Source organism: Lampetra planeri, chromosome 39 (assembly GCF_965212315.1).
Source record: "Lampetra planeri chromosome 39, kcLamPlan1.2.h2, whole genome shotgun sequence".
In the NCBI taxonomy this organism is placed as follows: Eukaryota; Metazoa; Chordata; class Hyperoartia; order Petromyzontiformes; family Petromyzontidae; genus Lampetra; species Lampetra planeri.
Genome location: NC_136145.1, coordinates 260,006 through 281,382, shown reverse-complemented (window position 1 = coordinate 281,382; position 21,377 = coordinate 260,006). Strand labels below are relative to the sequence as shown.

The 21,377-nt window shown below is 58.0% G+C and overlaps 1 protein-coding gene across 1 annotated transcript; it reads right to left on the bottom strand.

Moving 5' to 3' along the window:
- Nucleotides 1-7,309: 7,309 nt before the first annotated feature.
- LOC144731421 (uncharacterized) lies at nucleotides 7,310-15,165 on the bottom strand. Its single transcript, XM_078612444.1, has 8 exons — nucleotides 15,027-15,165; nucleotides 13,564-13,797; nucleotides 12,998-13,165; nucleotides 12,443-12,589; nucleotides 10,622-10,774; nucleotides 9,698-9,853; nucleotides 8,156-8,311; nucleotides 7,310-7,579 (listed from the first exon to the last, which is right to left on the bottom strand). The coding sequence occupies exons 1-8, from the start codon at nucleotides 15,121-15,123 to the stop codon at nucleotides 7,566-7,568; spliced, it is 1,125 nt and encodes a 374-aa protein (XP_078468570.1). The 5' UTR covers nucleotides 15,124-15,165; the 3' UTR covers nucleotides 7,310-7,565.
- Nucleotides 15,166-21,377: the final 6,212 nt, after the last annotated feature.

Sequence of the window (21,377 nt, the reverse complement as noted above, 5' to 3'; positions counted from 1 at the left end):
AAACCCGAGTTCGATTCCCGCTCACGGCCAACACCAGTCACAATGATCTGAACCGGATTCCCTGAGGTCGACTAAGTCTCAAATGAGTACCTGGTGCGGTGTGTAATTATCGCTGCTAGGGAGACAAAGGCGGCCTGGTGTGGTGGTGGACAACCACCTCCTGGTGTGCCGTTCCGGCCTTCGTAGGTGCTCGCTACCAGCACTTGCTCCTACAGTCTGTTCAGGCTACACGGGGGATCTTTGTCTTTGTCTCGCACCCACCCACCCAGGCAGTAGGGGCGGTCGCGCGCGCGGGCGGCGCTCGAGGCGGTACCCCGCGTGGCACGCGCAGAGCTCGCGGCCAAAGTGGTCGGTGCAGAGCTGCTCGCAGGGCGAGCCCGCACACACGTCCACATCTACACGGGGGGAGGGGGGTGGGTAGAGGGGGGGTGGGAGAGAGGGGGAGAGGGGGGGAGGTAGAGGGGGGGGAGGGGGGGAGGTAGAGGGGGGGAGGGAGAGGGGGTGGGAGAGGGGGGTGGGAGAGGGGGGGAGGTAGAGGGGGGAGGGGAGAGGGGGGGAGGGAGAGGGGGGTGGGAGAGGGGGGGAGGGAGAGGGGGGAGGGAGAGGGGGGGGAGGGAGAGGGGGGAGTTAGAGGGGGGGGGAGGGAGAGGGGGGGGGTGGGAGGGGAGGGGGAGAGGGGGAGAGGGGGGAGGTAGAGGGGGGGAGGTAGAGAGGGGGGTGGGAGAGGGGGGTGGGAGAGGGGGGGAGGGAGAGGGGGGAGGGAGAGGGGGGGAGGGAGAGGGGGGTGGGAGAGGGGGGGGAGGGAGAGGGGGGAGGGAGAGGGGGGAGGGAGAGGGGGGGAGTTAGAGGGGGGGAGGTAGAGGGGGGTGGGAGAGGGGGTGGGAGAGGGGGGGAGTGGGGGGGGGGAGACTTATTTACAGCTTGAACATCCATGTTTACCGTTGACAGTAACACAAATCACTTTCACTGGACGTTGTGAACATCTAAACTATTCGACGTGTAGATTTTTTGTTTTTACAAAACATATGACAGACAACATGCGAGTGGTGAGGGGGGGGCATGGAGTGGTAACGAGTGAGAGGGTCGCAGGGAGAGGGGAGGGGCAGAGTAGGGAGGTGAAAGAGCTCACATATGTTGGATCCACTCCATCTCGTCAACGTGCAAGACATCTGCTCCGTGAGATTTCCAATTTGTGAGCTATCTGGACCTTGAACAAGACATCTGGCATGTGAGAGATCTTGTGATTTGTGCAAGATTCCTGCTCCATGAGAAGTCCATACCTGTCAACCCACACGGGTTCACCCCGTGTTCTTGCACACGGGGCAAATTGAGATTTCAGGTCCATCCGGCGTACAGACGCTTCAACACGGGCAACATTCGTTTTTTATTTGTTGTGTTTCTCCCTTGTGATGGGACTTTGTAGGATGAACGTTGAGATTCACAAGGGGCACGGGGTGACTGAATTGGTCTGTAATAAGGTAGGGCACTGATAAGGGGTTGACAGGTATGGAAATCTGCTTCATGAGAAATCTGCTTCATCTTCCTGGACCAGATGCCTCGCTTGTTGGTTGCCACGTGGGATGGCGACACTTCAGGGAAGTAGATTCGTGACCTCTCCCTCTGGGAGAGTCTCTGCCTCTCTCTCTCTCTCGTACCTGAACTCTCAATCGGAGTATCTGCTGGCCTCTTGACATGTTGGGCCTCTGAGCCTGTGTTAAATAAATACTGCCATTTGAACCTGGCATCCGAGTTCGATTCCTGGCCACGATCACCTCAGCGTCTCAACGTTGCGATGCACCTCTCGAGTTGGCAGAGTGGTGTGGGGTGGAGGCAACACAACGCACACGCAGGGCAATGCGACTCATATCTGCGTCACTACCCATGGTTTTCCTCCACGTAAAAAAGCAGAACGTATGTTTTAAACACTTCCCATCAGCCACACATCCTCCTGGGAGTCGAGGGTGAAACTCTGGGCCAGATGAAGGCGTTCTCACCTTCAGGTAGACACTGTCCCAGCACAAAAGCGGTACCCTTTGCAGCATCGCTTCCTAGCCAGACACAGGCACAGAGACAAAGATCCCCCGTGTAACCCACGCCGGCTGTTGGGGCAAGTGCTGTTAGCGCCCACCTATGAAGGCCGGAACGGCACACGGGGGATGGGTGTCCAGCACTATACTGTGTTATACCATAGTGTGTTATACTGTAGTGTGTTATACTAGAGTGTAGTGTGGTTATCGTGTTATACTTATAGTGTGTTATAATATACCACAGTGTGGTTATCGTGTTTATACCACAGCGTGGTTATTGTGTTATACCACAGCGTGGTTATTGTGTTATACTGTACTGTAGTGTGTTATACTGTACTGTGTGTTATGCCACAGCGCGTGGCGCGTCTCGCGTGGCGCGTGCGCCCGACAGAAGCCGCCGTTGTTTCCGCAACTCCCGGCAGGGGCGTGAGACCGGGGTGGGTCCCACGGGGGGTCCTTGTGAAACGGGGGTCCCCGCACAGGACCCCCTCTGTGTGCGTCGCTACCCCCCTTGGCGCGGGCCCCAGGCACAGAGAACCCCTTGAGTGGGGGTCCCCCCCCCTCCCCCCTCCCCCCGCCTTCGCCAGGGCCGTGCCACATTTGGGACCCTGCCGCGTGGAGCGAGAGGCCGCGAGCCGGGGAGCGGGGGATGGGGGGAGGGAGGGTTCCTATCATGGAGCTAAAGGCGCAGCGCCTGCAAGTACCTACTCACGCCACTGCCTTTCGGAAGGCTCCGCGACATTGTAGAGCGAACGCTGTCGTCGGTATTTGGCCTACTCTTCCACGTTCATCGGGCGTGTTCGTAAGAGGTGGACAGTACGGGTGTGACAACACAGGAGACGAACTGTGGTGTGAACGTTGATGCTGCGGGGTTAGGGGTCAGGGTCAGGGTTCAGCCCGGAGCTACGAACCTCGGCAAAACCACTGTGATCAAAATCAGAGAATCAAATCTCAGGGAGGGAGAGGGGGGGCGCGATACGGGGGTGGGGGGCCGAGGCGATAGGGGTCAGGGGTCGCCCCTCACCTGATGCACGTCGTCCGCTCCCCGTTGGCGCGCACACACGGATACTCCACCGACAGCACCCTTGCTCTCCGGGCACACCTCGCTGTGAGTGCACAGGTGAGTCCACAGGTGAGCTCATAGGTGAGCACACAGGCGAGCTCATAGGTGAGTCTGTGGGTGAGTGCACAGGCGAGCTCATAGGTGAGTCTGTGGGTGAGTGCACAGGTGAGCTCATAGGTGAGTCTGTGGGTGAGTGCACAGGTGAGTTCATAGGTGAGTCGGTGGGTGAGTGGCACAAGTGGGAACAGGCGAGCGCACAGATACACGTGCTCGCATGTGAGCTGGTACGCGCTGAGCTTGAGTGAAAAGGTCAGTGCAAGGATGAGTGCGCAGGTGGGTACACAGTTACATAGACAGGTACACTCACAGGTGGGGTACACAGTTACATAGACAGGTACACTCACAGGTGTAAAGACACAGGTCTCCATGACCGGGACGGCGTACACGATCGATGGTGCGATGGTGTGGCCAGAACCACGCCCGGCCGCCTTTGGAGGTCATGGTCGTAAAGGGCAAAGAGGTCACTCCCCCCTCCCCTCCCACCCGTTACCCCCCTCCCCCACAACCCCCACCCCGCCAGCCCAGAGCGGAGACACGCAGCTCGCACTCGGCTCGTGGCTCGCAGAGCCACCCACGCGGCACGTGCGGCTCACCTGTCGGAGGGCACCGCGTAGGAGTAGGGGGAGGAGGAGGAGGGCATCGCCGGGGCCAGCAGCAGTAGCAGCAGCAGCAGCAGGGGCAGCCGCAGCAGCAGCAGGGGCAGCAGGAGCCGCGAAGGCAGGGTGCTCTCCCCGCACATCCCGGCGCGCAGATGGAAACTCCGCACAGTGCTCAGCTCCATCCCAGCATCACTCCCTTCACTCCCCGCCCCCTCCCCGCCCCCACTCGCCAACCACCCCAACCCCTCCCCCCGGTGTCAAGTCTGCGATGAGTGGAGCCGGCGCGCGCACATTCATCACAGGGCCCCACCGCCCCCCCCGCCGCCACGTGCGTGGCATTGAGGATCCCTTCACCTCCTCCCCTCGCTCCCCCCCCCATCGAGGGGAGTGCTGAACTGAGCCGTCCATGGCGCACACGATCTCCAATGCCACTCAGCCATTCACCCACCTACTCACGGACCCACTCACCAATTCACTCACCCACTCACTTGCTCACTAACCCACTGACTTACCAACCCATTTCCCCAATACCACTCAGCCATTCACCCACCTACTCACGGACCCACTCACCAATTCACTCACCCACTCACTTGCTCACTAACCCACTGACTTACCAATCCATTCACCAATGCCACTCAGTCATTCACCCACCTGCTCACGGACCCACTCACCAATTCACTCACCCACTCACTTGCTCACTAACCCACTGACTTACCAACCCATTCACCAATACCACTCAGCCATTCACCCACCTACTCACGGACCCACTCACCAATTCACTCACCCACTCACTTGTTCACTAACCCACTGACTTACCAACCCATTCACCAATACCACTCAGCCATTCACCCACCTACTCACGGACCCACTCACCAATTCACTCACCCACTCACTTGTTCACTAACCCACTGACTTACCAACCCATTCACCAATGCCACTCAGCCATTCACCCACCTACTCACGGACCCACTCACCAATTCACTCACCCACTCACTTGCTCACTAACCCACTGACTTACCAACCCATTCACCAATGCCACTCAGCCATTCACCCACCTACTCACGGACCCACTCACCAATTCACTCACCCACTCACTTGCTCACTAACCCACTGACTTACCAATCCATTCACCAATGCCACTCAGCCATTCACCCACCTACTCACGGACCCACTCACCAATTCACTCACCCACTCACTTGCTCACTAACCCACTGACTTACCAACCCATTCACCAATACCACTCAGCCATTCACCCACCTACTCACGGACCCGCTCACCAATTCACTCACCCACTCACCAATTCACTCACCCACTGACTTACCAACCCATTCACCAATGCCACTCAGTCATTCACCCACCTACTCACGGACCCACTCACCAATTCACTCACCCACTGACTTACCAACCCACTCACCGGTGCCACTCAGATCGCGTAAATGTAATTGTGTTGTCGTAAACTTACCTCTAACCGACACAGCCAATTAGTAAGGTTGTCACGTGAACAAAACGTGTCAATTCGTGACTTCGGTTCCTTTAGCACACTGGTGTATTAGAGAGCAAACCCGCAACATTTACCATTGATTTCAAATGATAAAAGCTGTGGGTTTATTCTCTAACACGCATTTATGTGACCTAACCCAAAACACTTTATACTCACCAGGTCAAACTTGCTTTACTATATTTTATTCTACCAGGTAAGGCCCACTGAGCTATCAATCTATTTTTCAGAAACGACCTGGCCTCAAATGATAGCTCAACGAAGTGGCTTATCATGTGGAAATGTAAAGCAGCCAAATACTCTAAACGCGTGATGTTGTTTCTAAATGTGGAAGGGAAAACCGGAGGACCCGGAGAAAAATCCACGTGACCACGGGGAGAACACGCAAACTCCAACTTTACAACAGGTGTCGGGGTCGGGATAGAACCCGAGACCTCCTGTATACCAGGCGAGATAATTAACATCTCGCCACCGTATAGCCCTAACCCATTCCACTCGGCCACTTACTCACTCACACTAATCCACTCACTAATTCCACTTACCCACTCACTCACCAAAGTCACGCATACACTAACCCACTCACCAATTCCATAAGCCATTCACTAACCCACTCACCAATTCAGCAATACATACACTCACCAAGAAGCTCACCGACTCACAAACCCATTCACTCACCCACTAACACACTCAGTCACCCACTTACTAACGGTCACCCACTTAATAACAGTCACTCAATTCCACATAGCAACGCACTCAACCCATTCACCAACCCCCTCATTCACCAAACAAGTAAAATAAACTCACTCGCTCATTAACCAATCCACGTATTCAACAAGTCACGCATCTACATTCACTTTTAAAACCATCGTTAGCCCACCCATTCACTCACGCGACCGTCTGAAAAAGGAGACCACACGAGGCGATCGTGCCCCTGTGGCTCAACCATTTGCGGTTGACGGCGACATTCGTGTACGCATCGCGACTGAACTACTCGCGATGATGCTGCTGCTGCTGCCGCTGCTGCTGCCACGGAAGGTCACGTGCACCGCCACCACCTGGCAGCATCGCGGGTCCCAGGTCACGCGGAGGCTGGGAGGTTCAGCCGCATTTGACATGTTTTGCACACAACATACGTTGTTTTTATTCCATACATTTACCGTGCAAGTTCAAAACATCTCTTGGGGGATGGGTTAGTTGGTGCCTTGGGCGCGGCTGGGTAACTGCTCTGCAAACTTTCAGTTGTTTTTAGGATAACTTCCACATGAATTAAAATAAATACCTGTCGGATACCAAACCTGCTGTGTCCGCTCCAATGAACTCTTGAGTCTCACCACCGCAAAACAGACCCCAGAGGAGCTTTGTCCACGCTCTTGGTTGCACGTTTAGGGGCCATGATTAAGGGCATAATACATGCAAATAAACTAATAATAAAGGTCAAGAAAGGCGGAAATAATGCGTAGCAATGCGACAACGTCCACACGCATTACACCAGTCACTATGCGAGAGAGAGTGGTGGGAAGAGAGGGATGGTGGGGAGCTGGGAGATGCGGCGACGCACGGAGGGACACCGATGCGGGGCGATTTGAAACCGCGGATACACAAAACCTCGTGCCGCAATGAGAAACTTGGTGTGCCGAAAGGAAAACCGGGGATACGTAAATACCGGGGATGTGAAAAAACGTGGTGGGTGAGGGATCGCTGTCCTCGTGAACCTGGGTGGTACAAACATTCAGAGGTAACGATAATCGTTTGCGCCGACCTGCTCCTGAAAAACTAAGAAAGGAACCCGAGCCGATCATCCCGACCGCTTGGTTCACGAACCGGGCTCCGCTTGCTCCCCAGTGGCCGTGGGCACGTGGCCACGTGGCCACGTGTCTTCTCACGCGTGGCCACGTGTCTTCTCACGCGTGGTCACGTGTGTGGTCACGTGTCTTCTCACGCGTGGTCACGTGTGTGGTCACGTGTGTTCGCGCGCTGGGCTGGTGCGTCACGTGACAGGGCGACGTTCCGCCGCAGAGCACAAGACGCAAGCACACGGACACAAAGACACTCGGCCACAGGATTCGGCGCATAGCACAGCACAGCACTTTATTGGACACTGCCATCGGGAGCTGTAGAATGAACATAGCGAGCGAGAGCTGCAGACCGCATACGGCCGGCAGAAAGGTGGGGGGGGGGGGGATGCGCGGATCGCTCCTCGTGAAGCCCCTCGCTGCTAGCGTGGAGAAGTGGGACGATGTGCCAAGCCGGCCATAGCGAACTCCTTCTCTTCCTCCTCCTCCTCGTCCTCCTCTTCTTCATCAACCTCACCGCAGCACTCAGCCAATGGACTCTGAAAATCAAACAATGTGCCAGCGTGACGGATAGTGCTACACATAAGCTGTGTCCTGGGCACGTTATGCATACAAATGATGTAAGAATTATGCTTTACATTTAAATTTGAAAATGTGCATCTTGCCCCACCCCAGATGACCCCCATGTGAACTCTGTTAAGGTCGCCCATTCCTCGGCCTGTGCACTGCCCTTGCCATCTCACAGAGCGCCTTTAACTAAGGCGCCCATGTCTCTCTCTCTCTCTCTACATGAACATACAATAAGATGAGGTAGAGACGATAACAGGTGCACCCAGAACACGCCAGTGAATCTCGCCAAGGTGTCCCCGTGTCCACGGGGCAGATCGATGGGGTGTGTGGGAGGGAGGGAGGGGGGGTCATCTTTGTCAGTCGACCCGCGGCACCTGGGTCTGCCCCGTGACCTCCTGCCAGCGGGCGTTCGACACGTCACGTGGCCTTAACGTGCACATAGCCTTGCACAGGCGTCGTGGTGACGTCACCGCCCCTTCGTGGCGAGAATGGCGGCTGCTGTTGTTGTTGTTTTGGGGGGTGGGGGGGGGGGGTTCCGACCTCACCTGGCACGGGATCCACACAGTCCACGCCACACATTGCGAGGCAGCACTTCTGCTTGCCGGGGCAGCCGGCGTCGCCCGTGCAGTCCTCTCTCGGTCCGGAGCAGCCGATTGTCAAGAAGGTGTCCCGCCGGATCGGGCAACGCCCGGCCTTCACCACTGCGGCGAGCACGCGGGGGGCGGGGGGGGGGGCGGGGTGATGGGAGGGCTCACAGCTGAGACGGGACATGAAGCCATTGCTGGTCCCTAAGCTCGGAGCGCCAGGAGGGGTTCCATCTCGCGTTGTGCTGGGAACAAAAGTTTCGGTGGCAAGGCAAGGACCGAGCTCTGCTAAATCAGGGGGGGGGGGGCAACACCCTACTTAGACGGGGGGGGGGGGGCTATGCAAGACACGACTGCGCCCCCCACCTCATTTCTCCCTACTCACTTTTACTGACATAGCTACGGGTGTTTTAAACCCCGTATACAATTACATGTCAGGCTCTCACTTTACCGCATTTTAGTTGCACCTTGCATTGGGTTCAGAAGAAGACGGTCTCAGAGTGACAGTATTGATACAGATATTTAGAAGGTAATAATATTCACTATTAAGTAAATCGTGGGTCTTGCTTGCATGCCGGCCCATCGGTCTATGGTAGCCAGGATGCGTTAATCGGGCTTGGCCCATGGTAGACCGCAGGTAAACATTTTTTTAATGAACATTTAAAAAAATAATTCTTAAAATGTATTAAATTTGTTTATCTGTTGATTCGTGCCCTGCGTGCCCCTGGGGGAGACGGGGGGGGGGGTGTCATCTGGCTCCGCAACCACGCAGCCAACTCCACCCCCACCCCGATGCAGGGGGGCTGGGGGTGATGGAGGGGTGGGGGTTGTGATGGAGTGGGGGGTGTGGGTGGGGGATGGTGATGGAGTGGGGGGGGGGTGATGGAGGGGGTGGGTGGGGGTGGTGATGGAGTGGGGGGGGGGTGATGGAGGGAGTGGGTGGGGGTGGTGATGGAGTGGGGGGGAGGTGATGGAGGGGGTGGGTGGGGGTGGTGATGGAGTGGGGGGGGGGGTGATGGAGGGGGTGGGTGGGGGTGGTGATTGAGTGGGGGGGGGGTGATGGAGTGGGGGGGGGGTGATGGAGGGGGCTGGGTGGGGGGTGGTGATGGAGTGGGGGGGGGGGTGATGGAGGGAGTGGGTGGGGGTGGTGATGGAGTGGGGGGGGGGGGGTGATGGAGGGGGCTGGGTGGGGGTGGTGATGGAGTGGGGGGGGTGATGAAGGGGGTAGGTGGTGATGGAGTGGGGGGGGGGGTGATGGAGGGGGTGGGTGGGGGTGGTGATGGAGGGGGTAGGTGCTGATGGAGTGTGGGGGGTGATGGAGGGAGTGGGTGGGGGTGGTGATGGAGTGGGGGGGAGGTGATGGAGGGGGTGGGTGGGGGTGGTGATTGAGTGGGGGGGGGGGGTGATGGAGTGGGGGGGGGTGATGGAGGGGGCTGGGTGGGGGTGGTGATGGAGTTGGGGGGGGGGTGATGGAGGGGGTGGGTGGGACAGTCCCAATCTCACCTGGCTCCGGCTCCACGCAGCCCACCCCACACGTGACGCTGCAGCACATCTGGTTGCCGGGGCAGGAGGCGTCGCCTCTGCAGCCGTTTTCGTAGCGGAAGCAGTTGATGCCCGAGTAGTCGTGGACGGGGCACATCCCGATCTTCACCACTTTAGCTGCAGCAGCAGCAGCAGCACACGGGGGCCAGAGAGGGGGAGACGAGAAGCTTCGGGGCCACGCGTTTGTGGAGATCGCTCACGCAGCCAGCGTGGCAGCAAGGAGCGCTTGCCTGGACACATTTGGGAAATGGCCTCGAAGGATTGGCTCTACAGTACTATATTTATTATTTAAGGAAGCATTATCGATGAATGTGTTGCAGTTTCGTTCTCTTTGCTTGTTCACCCAACGCAGCAGCAGCATCACCAAGTACTGTGCATGACTTAATGATTGACTCTTCATTAACTGAATCTCCAACCAACAACTTTAAATTGGAAAACCTCAAGTCCCATCCCAGGCCAACGTTAAAATGGCACTCACGGTCCTACCTACCTCTCCCCTCTCATCTCATCTCACTCCACTCTCCTCCACGCACTCTCCTATCTCCCCCCTCTCATCTCACTCCACTCCCCTCCACGCACTCTCCCACCTCTTCCCTATCATCTCACTCTACTCCCCTCCACGCTCTCTCCTACCTCTCCCCTCTCATCTCACTCTACTCCCCTCCACGTACTCTCCTACCTCTCCCCTCTCATCTCACTCCATTCCCCTCCACGCACTCTCCCACCTCTCCCCTCTTTATCTCACTCTACTCCCCTCCACACACGCAGCGTCACCCAGCAGCAGCTGCTCTCACACAACAAGGCGACTGGTGAGCGTGCTCGGCGTGATGAGGCGGTGAGCGACTGGTGAGCGTGCCTGGCACAGCACTCTCTCTACACACTCACCAATACCCGAGGCCGGTCTCAAGCACAGCCGGCCACAGCCGTTGCTGCAGCATTTCTGGTCGTCGGGGCAGCTGTCGTCGTTGAGGCAGCGAATGTCGCACGTCGGCTTGAAGCCAACGGGCATCGCTGGGCAGGAGCCGGGCTTCACGATCGCTGCAGCGGGGGAAAGGAAATCGAGCCACGTGCATCAACCCGTTACGTTCGACAAACACAACGCGACGTTGGGCTTACGGAGCGTCTCAACAGACTTTTTATTTGACCAGGTAAGGCCCACTGAGCTATACAGTTATTTTACAGAAGCGACCTGGTCACAAATGATAGCTCAACGAAGTGGCTTATCAAGTGCAAAATTATAGCTGCCAAATACTATCAAGGCATGTTGATTCTAAATGAAGGAAAAACCGGAGGACCCGGAGAAAAATCCAGGCGTCAGTGTCAGGATCAAACCCACGACCTCCTGTGAACCAAGTGAGGTAGTCAACATCTCGCCACCGTAGCACCCCATGCAACCCGCAACTCACTTCGGCACAGCCCCATGCCCCAGTGTCCCCATACCTTGCGTGTGCGTGCAATGTTCCTGTGCAACTCTTGTGCCCTTGCCCAGGGCGGTGCGGGGCAAATCACGCCGTGTGGACCTCCCGATGCCTTCAAGCGAAACCTGAAGTATTACATCTGACGCCGTGACGTCCAAGCGCGGGGGCCCCCCAAAGCGCGGGGCCCGGGGCGGTCACCCCGATTTGCCGTAACTCCTAGGGACCAGCTCTGCGTTGACCCCCGTACCCCGTGTCCTTGTGCCTCCCTGTCCCCGTGTCTCCGTGTCCCCTGTGCTCAAGTCCCGGCGTTCCTGCACTTCGTGTTCCCACGTCCCCGTGTCCTCCGTGACACCCACGACCCCAGCCCCCCCCCCCCCCCCCCGTGTTTCTAAATCCCGCATTGCAGCCTCGTGCGCCCTTTGTCGGGATGCTCGGCGTTCGGCGGGAACTTCCCCAAGGCTCAGCGAGGCACACGAAGGCAAGCCGGGCAGTAGCGGGGCTCGCGCAGAATCACAACGGCGACGGCAAAACATTCATCCCGCCGGCTACTCGATAAGGGATGGCACGCGGCACGGCGATTACCATCAGCCTCATCCACGCTCGCAGGCCGGTCCCGAGTCGCGCCGCACAGGGGCAGCTGCCGCTCGGGAGGTGCCCTTCGGATTGCTTGGGAGACGAGGACGTCACCCAAGCGGCTTTGTAAGTTTGCTGGCGCACTGAAGCAACCACCGTACATAAAGGCAAAACAATACTAATAACGATAACGATGATCATATTGGCATAATAATCATAGTAAGGCAACTTGTACCGAGCGCGCCAGTTCACACGGACGTGATGACGGCGACTCCAGGAGCGGAGTCAAGATGAGCGTTGTTCCAAAACCGGGCGAGGGAGGGGCGGGGCCTGTGGGGGAGGGGCGGGGCCTCTAAAATAGGGGCGGAGTCTCTGAATGAGGGGCGGGGTCTTTGAATGAGGGGCGGGGTCTCTGATTGAGGGGCGGGGTCTCTGAAGGAGGGGTGGGCCACTCGGTGTCTCTGAGAAGTCGGCGCGGACTGAGCGCTGCCGCTTGCTGCTGTGAATGTTCAGCAGCAGCAGCAGCGTTCCAGACGGCAGAGGGGGCTGCCACGGAGACACGAGGAGGAGGAGGAATATGAATCGAGCTGCTGCTGTTGCTGTTGCTGAGAGGGCTATGCATGACGGCGACGACGACGATGGTGATGGTGGTGATGGTGGTGGTGGCGAGGATGCCGTGACCTCCACTTGGCTGTTACGACGCAGGGTGGCGTACCGGGCTTGCTGCAGGCCGTCACGCAGCCCGTGTTGCAGCACTTCTGATCCCCGGGGCACTGCCAGTCCGCGCTGCACAGCGGTGGGCGGTACGCGCAGCGGATGAGCCTCGTGTCCACGAATGGGCACTCGCCGGGCTTGGGCTTCACTGAAAAAGAGAATATCACGGGAGTGACAGAAGACGATCCCCGTGTAGCCGTCACAGACTGTTGGGGCAAGTGCTGTTAGCGAGTGGCACCAGTGAGAGGGGGGGGGGGGCAGCACGACGCCCGGCCGCCTTTGTCTCCTTCGTGGCGATGATTACACACCGCACCAGGTACTCGGTTGCGGCAGAGTCGATCTAGGGGAGGAGGCCCAAACAATCGTCACTGGTGTTGGCCGTGAGCGGGACTCGAAATCGGGTCTGTGATGCGCCGTGCAGCTGTCCGCCGCTTGACAACGCACTTCCACCAACGAGTCCCGTAACCTCCGTGTCTCTCTGTGTCTCCCCGTGTCCCCATGCCCCGTGTCCCCATGCCCCGTGTCCCCAATCAGAGTCCCTCCGCGTCCCTCCCACCTGGCTTCACGTCTTCACAGCGATTCCCACACGAGTGCGGGCAGCACTTCTGGACGCCGGGGCATTCGCCATCACCGCGGCAGAGGTCGTTCCTCCATTTGCAGCGTGGGATGGGGAAGGGGTCTGGGTCCTGACAACACCCGGGCCTCACCTCTGGCCTCACTTTGCCTGCACGCAGGCAAGGGCGGGGGGCGGGGGGCGCAAGGGTCACAGGGGGTGGGGAGGGATCACGTCGGGGAGGTGGGCACAGAGGTCACGGAGGGGGAGCACAGAGGTCACGTCGGGGGGCCTTCCGTCTGGGGAGGGGGAGTTCCATCATTCCAGCTCCCCGGCTGGAACCGCGCTCGGCTGGCACGGGGTTCGCCTGCGTCACCTCCAGCGTCAACCGCACGCCGCGGCGCTGGGCACGGGACGCGACCCTTGACCCCGCGAGCGAGGGTCGCCCTCCACGGGCTGGGAGCTCGCTCCCCGCCACGCATCCCTGCGGTCTCCCCCACCCCCCACCGCCTACACCGACGAGGGCGACTTCTGTACATCCGCAGGGTGCCGTTACGAACTCTACCGACCTCGGAGCGTCCCGTCGCTCAGGCTCGCCTCTCCCAGCTCCACTTGGGTCGGCTTGAGAACCGGCAACTTCACGCCGCTCGGCCCGAGGACCTGCGGCTCCACGCAGCCGTGGCCACAGCCATTGCTGCAGCACTTCTGCTCGCCGGGGCAGCTCTCGTCGCCCGCGCACGCCTCGTCGCACGTCCCCATGGCGCCAGGAGGCGGCGTAGGGCAGGAGCCGAGCTTCACGGCCACTATTTGGGGAAACAAAAAATGGAAGCACGGGCACCGTCACCCTGGTCAGGGCACTGTCACCCTGGTCAGGACACACGAGCAGGCACGCGACTAGCAGGCAGAGACGCAGCGAGGGTGGCCCTAGCCGGACAGAGGGCGCTGAGCACCGCAGCGTTGTGCGGTGCGAGGGCTGCGCCCGAGGCGGGCCCGGGGCTGCCTTGGCGGAGTGACGCTCGGCCGACAAAGACAAAGATCCCCCATGTAGCCTTCACAGACCATTGGGACAAGTGCTGCTGGACAGGCGCCCTCCCTTCTCGATGCTCGTGACACGTCGATTCCTCCCATTGGACACGTGCACCGGCTTGACTGATTCAGGCTGGCCTGCCTACAATTCACCCGGGGTGTAACCGGGCTGGATTGTGCGAGGAGCCCGCGGATTCTGGAAAGAATTGGACACAGTCCCATCGGTGATGTTCTCCGGCAGGCAAGGCTGCGTTGGCTGGGTCATGTAGCCCGCATGCCCAGCCACCGCATGCCCAAGCAGCTTCTGCTTGGCCGCATAGAGGGAGGGCGTGGAGTTGAGCGGACTTGCTTAAGACCGGCACCAGCAGTCGTGACACACACACGTGGAGTGATTGTCCGACACTGAGACAGAGACATAAAGGGGGAGGGGGGGGGGCAACACTCCACGCTCTGACTGCTCCGGGTACGGGGACCAAGGGGACTGGCCAGGTCATTCAAGAGAAAAAAGAGCTCGATGGTTGGGTGAGCGTCAGGTGGGAGCGGTTCGGCCAGGTGAGAGAAGACTGCAGGAGAGAGCGAGGTGTGGGCCGTGCCGTACAATAAAGACCTGACCTTGGTGACAAAGAAAGTGGCTAGCCATCTTCCACACCGACATTGTAGCTTCGGTCAACAGATGCTGCTGCAACTGGGTTGGACCTCAGTGCTGCAGCTGCTTGGAGAGCCCTGAGGGCTCCCGCGCTCGTTCCGCCGATGCATCTGTCTCGACAGTGATTCCTCAATTTCATTCCAGTTTCATGTCTGTCGTGAGAGCCCTCGGATTCCACCCGCTCGTGAGAGGCGCTGCACGAAGGTGACGGGCGAGTGTTGCCAACGCGATGCATCCACCTCTGTTCTAACGCGACACCCTCTCTCTCTCTCTCCCCAACGTCAACACATCCGATTATCACGGCTGGCTACGTACCGAGCGAAGTTAGACTTACAACAGAACAGCAGCAGTGGCACTCACCTGCTGACGTTGAGTGCAGCAGCAGCAGCATCGCGATCATCGTCATCATCGTCATCGGCAGAGCAAGTCGGGACGAAGCAGAGACCCGAGCCATCATCGTCGCCGTCGTCGTGGTGGCGTCTGAGGCTGCTGCTGGTTCCTGCAGATTTATAAAGCTGCTCCATCCCCTCCTCCATCCCTCCCCCCGCCCACCTCTTCCCCCTCCTCCACCTCCTCCATCCCCCCCCTCTCCCACCTCCCCTCCCTCCACCCGGCCACTCACCCGCTCACCGCAAGAGTGGAGCACAGGACAAAGATCCCCCATATAGCCTTAACAGGCTTTTGGGACAAGTGTTCCGAACGAGTAGCACTGGTGAAAGCCAGAACGGCACACGATGTCATGTTTACACACCGCACGAGGTACGCATTTGAAGCTGAGTCGACCTAGGGGGAGGCCTAGGACAGGTTCAGATAATCGTCACCGGTGTTGGTGGACGCGAGCGGGAATCGAACCCGGGTGGCCTGGTTGGTAGTGGCAGTCACACACAAGACAAGACAAAGATCCCCCATATAGCCATAACAGACTGTTGGGGCAAGTGCTGTTAGCGAGCACCTATGAAGGCCAGAACTGCACACCAGGGGGGTGGGTGGCCACCACCAAGCCCGGCCGCCTTTGTCTCCCTTGTGGCGATGTTTACATACCGCACCATGTACTCATTTGAGGCTGAGTCTACCTAGGGGAGGAGGCCCAGGACCGGTTCAGATAATTGAAACGAACCCGGGTGTCCGGGTTCGTGGCGCAGTAGTCGCAGGGCCGCACGCCAACACCGCTCACCGCCCGCTTGGCCGCCGGTGAGAGTCGCGCGCGCCACGCGGGGCGTGTGGCGGCGCGTCCCGCGGCAGGGCGGGGGTCGCCGTTGCTGTGGCGGGGGGGGGGGCTCCCGGGGGGCGGGGGGGGCTCCCGGGGGGGGGGGCGCGGCTTCCGGGGGGGGACGGTTGGGAGGGCGGCTCCCGGGGGGGGGGGGGGCTGGAGAGAGCGGCTCTTTTTACACTCCGCAACAGGTACTACGTTTTGAGGCTGAGTCAACCTCGGGGAGGCCCAGGACCGGTTCAAAAAATCGTCATTGTTGTTGGTGGCCACAGTCGCACACTGCACAGCTGAGCCGAGCTCGTGGCTCGGAAGAGCGGCGCGCGACACTCCACGTGAGAGCTGGGAGAGAGACGGCGAGAGGGAGGGGGGAGCTCGGGGGGGAGCAGGGGGGGAGAGGGGGAGCTGGGGGGGGGGAGCTGCGGGGGGGGGGGAGTTGGGTGGGGAATTTGCATAACCCCCACCATCATGCACGCGATGATGCTGTCACCGCGGTTTCGTTTCACATTGCGAAGTGAGTTCACGATGACTATATAACCACATGTTTAGATATAATATAGACACAACTATATATATAGTTCAGTAATTTCCATGATTGCGGTAGAGGTGCAGCCCTGCAATTACTCGCCTCACCACACTGCTGACGGAAGAGGCTTCCACTATAGTTAGCTACGTACGGTGCGAAAGAAGTTCAAACCCACACAAAGTGAGCTCTGGAGATATCCTCCAGTGTACTACTATTCCTCCTACCACTGCCCAGACATTTTTATGAGAGGGAAGAGGATTACTCGCACTTTACCCCACCACACGTGACCTGCCCATCGCTTGTGAGATGAGAAGAACGGCAGGACAGGAAGAGTGACAGAATCATCATCTATCCATCATCAGCAACCCCACAATCCTCCAACACGGATCTAACCTGCCTAGGAAGATCTTGGTCCTCCTTCAATCGGATCCGGACACTCCATGGAAGATGTGGGGACACTTTCTCCAGAAATGGAAAATTAATGAGTCCAGTTTGTGACTGTGTTGGTGCGACATCGAAGACCGTGCCACACATCGTGAACGACTGCCCCCAATTCTTCAACGGCGATCTGACAGAAATGCACGCGGCTGCTCTTGAGGCAGTCGAATGTGGAAATCAAATCTCGACATCAATTTGTAATCTGATGCAATCCCCAAAAATGCCATACGAAAGAGAAGACCATTCCATGAGCCACATTCGACCTACTGCTGGATGAAGGCCTCCCCACTTCGCTGCCATCTCTCACGGCCTTGCAAGGATGATTAAACTAAACTTATTTTATTTGAGCAAGTAAGGCCCACTGGGCTATCTCTTTGTCAAAAGCGACCTGGCCACAACTGAGAGCTCAACGAAGTCTCTGATCACCACGTGGGCATTCATAGCAGCAGCCAGACAGTCCTAGACGCGTCTCTACAAATGTGGAGCAACAACTGGAGGAGCCGGATGCAAATCCACGTGACCGCGGGGAGAGAGACGCACAACCTCCAAATATACAGCAGCAGCAGCAGCAGGCGCCAGGGTCGGGATCGAACCCACGACCTGATGATGATGATGATGCCACAATCCTGCAGCTTGCTCCTCTGATACCTCAGCTGATCGTCTCAACGACGGTCATCCTCTCGGGAATTTTCCCCACTTTGGCTGCCACTCTGTCACCAGTCTTGCCCATCGGCCGTCAAAACCAAATGCCAACGCAGTTTGGCCTCACGCAGCACCCACAAGATGCTGTCCAGTAGCGGAAGCGACGTTGTCGATGTTCCCGTCTCGCGGTGCGTCCTGCTCAGCCCGCTCGCTCTGCTTCACACTCGCCACGATGTCTCTCACGTGCGTCATCTACTTTAATTCATGTCACAGTAGTTTTTAAAACTGTATTCAAGCGGGAAAGCTACACTGAGTCGTACGACTATTTTATCAGGAGGGTCCTGCCGCAACATTGGGTGTTTATTTATGCATTTATTTGAAGACGTTTTCAGACAATTATTGAGAGGTTATGCACGTGGGGCGGGTATCTGCAGCACCCAGAGAAAAGCCACGCGTGCAAGGGGGCAACACTCGATCCCGGTACAGATGGAAACAGGTGTCGATTCATTCGTCCACTTTTGCTGTACCGCCTCTTCCTGGAGAGCCAGAGTCTCAAGACATGTCCCGGTGATCCACCAACCCTCGCTGCTGCTGCTGCTGCTGCCTCCACAGTGGCGGATGTTCAGTCTCCGTGTAATCCCGACAGTCAATATGACCATTCCACCCCACGCTTGCGATTCACGGCATAGCCGGCACCGATTTCCAACCTTCTGTCAGCACAACGGCACGCTGCTTTTTGTAATCAAATTCAACGTTGCAAAATCACCCACACCCTGCATGCCGTTGCTCGATGCCGGCCCGCCTTCAATAATTGCCCGGGGTATACATAGACCGATGCGTCTTCCAGGCGAGACCCGCTTGTTGTCGGGTACATGAGGCTGAATGCGATCGTGGTTTTGACTGGAGACACGATAGGTACCACAAGAGACTCTGGCTCACACACCTGTATAGCATGTGTAGTGGGTTCGCTGAGAGACACACACTAAGTCAGGAGGCAACACACGTTTATTGTATGCACCACAACGGGATAGCGACGTACACTGGGCCAGGACAGTCAGCACACTGCCTGGCCCACTCTGCCGAGCACGAAGACCGAAGACCCAGGGGAAGACGCAGCACGGAAGACTCCACTCCAGCAGACAGCCCCGACTCAGCCTCGGGACCTCCCTTTTAATGCCCCCAGCGTGGCCTGGCTCCGCCCTCGGCCACGTCCCCTTCTGGAACCTACCAGAAGGTTCTGGGCCCTACACCACGTGTCCCTTCTGTCACCTTAGGCCAGAGGTCGCAATCGGGTACCCGATACCCGTACCCTACCCGATACCTGGCTACCCGTACCCGGCCGGGTACGGGTATCCGTTTGCGACCCTGGTGCGGCCGGGTACGGGTACGGATAAGGAATCAAAACCCGTTTGCGACCTCTGCTTTTGGCCCACATCCTTACCCTGGCCTGTCACGTGCCCTTGCCAGCCAACCGGGCTGCTACGTCCTCAGATGCCCCCTCTCTGCCAGCCACCAGCACTACGCCCCCTAGGGACCCGCTCCGTGACAGTGCGTGCCTCGCTGGCAGAGAGGGCTTCTACACTCCCAGTGCCCCTCTCTATCAGTAACTGGCGCTAGGCGCCGTAGTGACCCGTTCTATGTCACTACACATGTAACAGACTGTTGTGGCAAGTGGTGGTAGGGAGCACCTATGATGGCCTGGTGTGACCAGCACCACCTTTTGTCTCCCCAGTGCTGATGGTTACACACCAGACCAGGTATTCATTTCAGGCTGAGTCGACCTAAAACAGGTCCAGGACCGATTTAGATACCCAGCAGCGACATTAGCCGTGAGCAGAAATCGAACTTTTGTGGCCGGGTTCGTCATCGGGTGCGCTAACCATGTGCGCCACCGCTCCCCACACACGCACCCGCAATGTGGAACACGGGAAGAACATGCAAACTCCACACACGAGGTCGCCCGTCGTGGGAATCTCACCCACAACTTAGTTTTCTTAAAAGGCATCAGTGAAGCATCAGTGAAGCCACTTCGCGGCCACCCTGCCACCCAAAAACAACCATCACGAGATTGAGTCACGACACTGTCACTCGCTCGCCTTTCAATTTGAAATGAACAAATGTAATCCCCGGCGCAGTCACTTGAAGCAGGGCGGAGCGGCACAATTAATGATTGGCGACGGCTTTGGGACGAGGCCGCAGGGCCGTGCCTCGTGAGGCAATCGGTGGACGCGAGGCGGCCGGGCGACTCTGCCGGACGCGCCGGGACACGCCGGGCCCCCCAGCCAGGGGGAGCCGACACATGACTCCACGGCGGGCCGCGTCTGCGCCACGTGGTCACCGCGAGTCCAGTGGCTCTTCTTCGCCTCTACTGCCGCCTCGCACCTCTCTGGTTCTCAATCGTAGACAACACAAAAGTATGTTAATAAACACACGGGGTTTGATGAAACAAAGTTGTTGTACTTACGTGTTCGTGCTTAATTTGTGTTTAGATGATTCACCTTCTAAACAAAAATCTGGCAGGCAACAGAACCACTGCCTTGGTCGATGTCCTTGCGCCGTACGAATGGCAGTGCCTATCACCACGTGACAAGGCACGTGACAAAGCGTTGTCGGTCGACGCAGGAGTTTCGTAATCGTCACGAGTTGCTTCACGGAACGCGTCCGTCCCTCCTCGTGTCAAGTAAAGAGTTGAGTCTCGCGATGGACAGATCACACTGCACCGCATTCACGACAGATCACACTTCACCGCATTCACGACAGATCACACTTCACCGCATTCACGACGATAGGGCGACTCTCTGCGAGTGCCCAGGCGTGAAGCTCCACCCAGCGCAGCCAACTCGCCCGCTCTGCAGCCCGAGGGCGACGCTTCCCCTGCACGTCGAGTCGCAGGAGGAGGAGCGATGGCCACGGGCAGTGGCCTGCAGCCGTGCCGAGAGACGCTCACATCCGCCCGCTCGGCCCCACGGGGGCCAATTATTGGGGCTTCGGTGTCGCGCAGTGACTCCCGATTCACTGCAGGCTGACTTACCAGCTCCCGCGTCTAATTGGCACCACGCCTCGTAATCAGGAGAGAATTATTGATCCAGCCCAATTAGGATTCAGCCCCATCGCATATCAATAGGAACGTATATGGAGACGACGTGGAGCTATCGTCATTATCCTGGGTCACCATTGTGCGACATCACTACCCAGGGAAGCTGTCTCACTGTGCGCGAGGCGCGCGTGCCTGGGGGAGCTAAACACAGCACGTGGCAGGGTCGGCGAGCTGCATGATAAACGGCGCGTAGAATCGCGTCCCTTATGGGCGAGACGAAGGGAAGAGCAGCTCAGGAGGAGGAGGAGGAGAGATTCCCGAGTGGCGGCGTGATCGACTGGGCTCACGATCGGCGCACACAGACAGCGCCGGGCTCGGAGCGTCGCCTGCCTTGCCGCCCAGAATGAGAATATTAACAGAAGAACTCGATTTACGAACGAGTTCGGTTCTAGAAGCCCAACTTTACTCCTGGCGATACCAAACTTGTTGTACGAAATATACACTAAACACGGGGAATGGCTTTAAAAGTTGTATAATCTCCTGTACATGTAGATGCCACTGGTTCTTCATGCTCTGCAGATATAGATGTCACCACCGCCATCTAATGCGCGGTGGTTAAACTTACGACTCTCGGTCCGAACAGGCAACTGGACATACGGACAGGTTTGTTCGTATCTTTGAAAGGTCGTAAGTCGAATTTTCGTAAGTAGGGGAGTCCCTGTACTGGAGAAATCTGACGAGCTATAAAGCTCACGGGAGCCACTGAAGGGGAATAAGAGGCAGTGAGTGGAGAAGCGGCAGATCTATTCAAGGTCCAATTGAGTGACTGAAAAAAATCACGTAGCAGGCTTTGACGAGAGT

Bases quoted from the DNA above. Each gene is read 5' to 3' on its own strand.
- LOC144731421 (XM_078612444.1), bottom strand. From the start codon at position 15,123: ATGATGGCTCGGGTCTCTGCTTCGTCCCGACTTGCTCTGCCGATGACG. The intron at 13,798-15,026 runs GTGAGTGCCACT...TTCCCCAAATAG, and splicing joins GCTGCACTCAACGTCAGCAG to TGGCCGTGAAGCTCGGCTCC. The intron at 13,166-13,563 runs GTCGGTAGAGTT...GCCTGCGTGCAG, and splicing joins GAGCGACGGGACGCTCCGAG to GCAAAGTGAGGCCAGAGGTG.